General features: G+C 39.6%; 1 protein-coding gene across 1 annotated transcript; it reads left to right on the forward strand.

Moving 5' to 3' along the window:
• The first annotated feature begins 1,936 nt into the window (after positions 1-1,936).
• Positions 1,937-5,413, forward strand: LOC125429477 (epidermal differentiation-specific protein-like). The gene is made up of 2 exons (XM_048490610.1): positions 1,937-1,971; positions 2,918-5,413. The coding sequence occupies exon 2, from the start codon at positions 2,980-2,982 to the stop codon at positions 3,976-3,978; it is 999 nt and encodes a 332-aa protein (XP_048346567.1). The 5' UTR covers positions 1,937-1,971; positions 2,918-2,979; the 3' UTR covers positions 3,979-5,413.
• The last annotated feature ends 375 nt before the right edge of the window (positions 5,414-5,788 follow it).

Below are 5,788 nucleotides of genomic sequence, written 5' to 3' on the forward strand. Positions count from 1 at the left end.
GTTTCATGTTTTACATCTGTTGAATAGCTTAACATATAAGGGACATGGTTTCTGTATTTTTCTTGCTGAAGTTTTACATAATTAGCTTTCCCTTTATACTTCCTGCATTTTATGGCTCCTTGACTCTGCACCCAAATTTCAGATCTGTAATCCCGACAAAAACTGCTAACAGTGGTGAAACATTCCACAGAGCACCACTCATGTAACGAAACTGTTAAGTCCCAGAGTTCTAGGGAAAGTCATGAAAATAAAACCAGTTTTAAACTGGTTAAATCTATATATATAAAAATCTAACGTGTGTTTGTTCCTGATGGTCTCCCTCAGAAGCAGCTGGACGGATCGCCCCCAGATTTTCACAGGACATTCCTCCCTGTTGCGGGCAGGTAATGGGACCTTCAAATCACTGAAAGTCCATACCTGACCCAGGTAAAATGTCTTTTTCCTGGCGCACCAGGCCATGAAGCTGTTTGTGTTCAACTGTCACCCTTAGAATGTTCGTGCAGCATGTCTGTTGCCTGAGGGCTTGGTATACCCTTAGAATGTTTGCTGAGATGGCCACAGATGAGCAGTGAAAACAGTCAATAGGTAATACTGTTAGGTAATACGAGTGGAAGTGAAGCACACACACACTTTGCCATGTGAGACATCAGGTGGGGTTCCCCCCCTCACATGCTGGTAACTTTCACTCTCTGTGCCTCACCCACTGCTACCACACAACACACATACTCTCATACACATCCAGCTCATCCTCACACACCTCACTCTGCCCTCCCTCACATCCAACCACTACTTACCAACTTCCTCACCCATATTCGGAGTTTGCCTTTTTCTTCTAAGAAAATCCACGGGGTGGGGGCGAACCAACACTCTGCTTCTTTTGCACGTGGCCCTTTAAGAACCCAGGGAGCTGGCCTCTATCTGAGCGTCTCACCACCCTGCCTCTGCTGCCTGACTAGGATAGCCTCCTTGCCCCAGTTCTGCCTTACCCAAACCAGGACTGTGCATGACAACCAGCCTCATGGGCAGTGGGATTCACACTTTGGACAGTTCCGTTGTGGAATGGGAAGGGTTACCTTATACTAAAAAAACAAGACAGGACCATATAACGATGTGCATTGAAAAGGGAAAGAGGGATTCCATTTGACCACCCCAAAAGGCTATGTTGGGGATCATTGGACCTGCATGAACATCTGTGTGGGTTGCGGACTGTGATGAGAAGGACAATTGCCACAGCAAAGCGTGGCCGGGCCCGCTAGTTCTTTATATAGATGTATCTCTTCTCTCCCTTGCCTCTTTCCCGTTGTTCTTTTTGTCTGTTCTTGGCCTGTTCCCTTGTCTTGCCCATTTATGAATGCTGAAAATCCACTGGCAGCCTACATCCTGTACCCTGCCTATTGCCAAACAATGTGGGAAGAAATGCAATCCAGCCATGTTAAGCACTTTCAAGTCCCATTTTATTTTAACATATGCTTTTCACTAACTCATTTCACTCAGTAAGAATCATTACTATTGTCAGCAGTAGAATAGCTATGTGGCAATTTATGCTGTTCATATAGATGTAGTCCATGAGAAGGTTAAAAATAAAATCCCCTTTGAACACTCTCCATCGAGGCTGCCAATGGCAGTCCCAGGAATGTCTCATTTGCTCCTTCCTATGCCTACTCTGGCTTGTCAGAATTATCTTTAACTAATCTCTGCCTGAGAGCAGAACCTCATGCAGACTGGAAGTGAATCTATAAATCAAGATAAAAGGTTGTCTCTGGGTAGTTTGTGGGTTGAACTGGCCTGAAATTTTCCCATGAATCTGTGGTTTTTTGCTTGGCAATAAAGTTTATAGAAAGGCTCCCTAGCCTTGAAAACATTTTAATTGGTTTCATATTGAGTGAATCTCTCCCTATATAAGCAAGTAGAAGTTGCCGGAATTCTAGGCTGCTGAGGGAGTTTGGACACTTACACAGATCGCATATCAAGGTCAGTTCAAGTTTTACTTACATTACTGCAAGTAAAGCCTTCAGTTTTTTGTCAGGAAAAAATATGAGATATGATCATGGTTGCAGAAGGTTCACGGAGCTGTAGTTCAGAACTGGCACAATAAACAGGACAAAGTAGGACTCAGAAGAGACAGACAATGGTGTTCTCTACACCTTAGAGAAATACATTTCATAAGTTCTAGGTCTGTCTCAGCATCTTTGTAATGCTTTTAGAAAACCCACTATCTGCACGTGGAAGAAAACTCTAATCATAAATATGCTTTGTGAAAAATGTCATTGAGTGTATCTGTAGATTTTTTGGTAGACAGTTCTTGCAGGAGCATCATAAGAACAAATCTTCTTTCCTCCCACACCTTTAAGCTTTGGGGCAGCAGTTCTCCTTGCAACTTAATGGACCCTTGGAGGTATATATTAGGCTCAGAGGCATTTCTTGAGTGAGAGATTATTGTGATGATTAATTTTTTTCATTCAGCTTCAAGGAATCTGGACTGGTCAATCTTTTCAAGACTGTAGTAGCTGCAGCTCTAGAAGCTATATAGAAAAACTACCCATTTGGTGAAAAAAAAGCTGCCATTAAACATTTAGAGGACCTTAATTGCACCCAAGTTGGCATAGCTTCCAAGATCTGGTGATATCAGGCTATACCATTCTGCCTTCCCTACAAAACAGCCTTACCCCTTGCTTTTCTGACACTTTGCTCAAAAGGCTGGGGTTTATGTGTGTGCATTCTGGACCACTGACAGCCCTACCTACTACTGAGGATTGAGCAGCTAGTGTTTTAATACTAGGAAGATTGGAAACTGAGAACATGTTTTCATCATTGATGAAAAACAATCCCTCTTCTGTCCCCTTTTATCTGTAAAATTTGTTGATGCTGCTAGATGTATTTTTGTTTCATTATGTTCTTCTGACTTTTCTCATGACAGGGTGGAATTCTTCGAAGGAAAAGCTGCTTTCCCCTTTGTAGCTCCTCATCAAAAAGTGTAAAATGAATAAAATTATTGTTTATGAACATGGATACTTTAAAGGACTCTGTAGAGAATTTACTTCAGATGTTCCTGACCTACACAGTATGGACTTTGGGGACTGTATCTCCTCTATTAAGGTGATTGGACAACCATGGCTGGCCTTCAGTGACCAAGACTACAAAGGTGTGGTCCATGCATATGAAGAAGGAGAATATGACCACATCAGCCAAAATGATAGCATTTCTTCTCTCCAGCTAGTGAGTGAAGACCTGGAACATCCTCAGATTACAATGTTTGACAAACCTGACTTTAAAGGGACAAGTAAAATAATAACAGAGGAAACCAACTTGATTTATGGATATTTCAATGATAAGTTATCTTCCCACGTTGTCCAGAAAGGCGTCTGGGTCTTGTATGAACACGGAAATAGAAGGGGCTGGCAATACATAGCTCGGGAAGGAAATAAACTTTCAAATTACGAGTCTGTGTTTCATATTAATAAGAAATGTTCCCATGTGTATCCCCTTAAAGGTGGTCAGCCTACAATAATTTCCAACATCTTATGGGATAGCAGGAAAATAGAGAGTGAGAGGGATGTAGTGATTGATGAGATAAATGGTGTCAACCACACAGATTCTGAGCAGATATTTACCACCACTACCAGCAAAATCTATGAAACAACCACTAACCATAGTTTCAAGTTAAAAAGCTCTGCTCTTAAAATAGATGGGAGATTCTACTTAAGGATTGATCCAAATACTAATCTCTTGGTGGAACAGGGAAGCATGGACTCTACTGTCACCAAAGACAAAGTTGAGGTGAGCATACCAGCCAAGATCCCACCACAATCAGAACTGAACATCCGTGTGATCAGGAAGGTAATCACTGCTTCTGTTCCCGTCGAACTGACCATAACCAAGAATGGGAAATCAAAAACAGAATGTGCAGAATATCGTAGTGTCTCAGGAAGCAGCATCTGTGCCAAATATATTGTGAAGCAAATTAAGAAGAAAACATAGATTAATTCATCACCAACATAAAAAATGATGCCAGCTAACATCCTGTCCTTGTTTAGAGTATCCATATAATCAAGAAGGGAATTACAGTTTCCATGGAACTGGACAATTTTCAGAATGGAAGATGAAGACATGGAATTATACACACCTCCTTGTCTTCTACTTTAATTTAACCAAGCCTCAAAAATGCACAGTTCTATGTATCTGAGAAAGTGAGCTCTGACTCATGAAAGCTGACGCTGAAAAAAATGTTAGGAGTCTTTAAAGTGCTATCAGACTCCAGTGTAACAGGTATTCTCACCAGCCCCAGATACTTTTATCTTTTTTCTGTGTTTTTCCCACCCTGCCATATTCAGTTGTATTTAGGAAGGACAATTGATATTTTCTGGATTGTAGCATGTTTTCTTCTGTATTTTGATGGCATCTTTAATTCCAAATCCATTATCCCACATTTGTATTTGTGCCTGGATAAAGCAAACAAAAAACTTTGTACTCATTTATTACTTAAGAGTATTTCTGTGGTCAAGAAAGGTCAAAAACATCTCCTTTCTTGGAATCATAAAAAGAGGGGTACATGCAGTTTGGAAAATTTACAATCCCTAAACAATTTTTAAAAGATTTTATATAACTCTGTAAAATGGGGGGGGGGGGGAGGAAAAATGTAGATCACATCTCAATAGCAGTTACAAGTATATTAAAAAAGAAGAAAAAGTAAAATATAATACAATAGACTATGGTATCATAAACAGTAAACAATAAAGGATGATAGCAATTATGAACAGTAGATAGTTATATACTAATAAACATTAAATGGTGATTATCATAATAATACATCTTAGCATAATAATAAATCTTAGCATAAATCATAAAGTACCTTACACAATACTTGATCAATGATATTAATGTTAGACAATTTTATAAGATGAATTATGGTGAAATAGAATACATTTTTAAAAGCTTGCAATGGTGATTACTTTTATAAATTTCTAAAAATACTTCCTGAATAATGAAAATTGACTTCACATATTATTACCATTTTTCCATAATATATTGAAATGTTCCCTCCTTTTAACTCCTTTTCAATATAACAGATCAATAGGCTCATTAATAATTCATATATATTACTTCAAAATTTCCTTCTTTGCTCCCCATTTTATAGGAATAATATGAGTAATATGCTTTCCACTTATACAAAAATATGTAGTTGATCCCTTATTCACATAGTTCATTAATTTTTGCCATTACTACATATTCAGCTAGTTTACTTTCCCAGTACTTTTGGCATGGGTATTCTTCTGCTTTCCATTTTGCTGCAAATGTAAATCTGGCTGCTGTTATCATATATCTAAACAATTCTTCCATAATTTTTGGAATATTTTTAGGAGGATGTCCAGTAACGTACTCTTAGCTTCCATAATAAATTTGATTTTTAATTTTGTCTGGATTTCAGCATTAATTCTTTCCAATTTTTTTACATTTCACTCCTGAGGATGTGGGTAGCTTAGCCACAGCCCCACGGCGCAGTGACCCACTCCTTTCCCTCGGAAAGTGTCTATGTAGCACAATGGGCTGCCTGGAGGATTTTGCCAGCATAAGTCTACACTAGTAAGTGGGGGCATTCTCAGGTTGGAAAAGCTCAGGAGGCTGACTAAAACCAGCCCTGCCCAGGAATGCCCCTTTTGATGCCAGCGCAGGCTCCTGCATTGGAGAAGCCCTGCTGGAAGGTTGCAATGATGCCAGGACATCGTGTTGCCGCATGGCTTCCCAACATCAGCCTAAGTGCCTCTGCGCCAGTGTAAATGTCCCTTATGCT

Source organism: Sphaerodactylus townsendi, linkage group LG03 (assembly GCF_021028975.2).
Source record: "Sphaerodactylus townsendi isolate TG3544 linkage group LG03, MPM_Stown_v2.3, whole genome shotgun sequence".
Classification (NCBI taxonomy): Eukaryota; Metazoa; Chordata; class Lepidosauria; order Squamata; family Sphaerodactylidae; genus Sphaerodactylus; species Sphaerodactylus townsendi.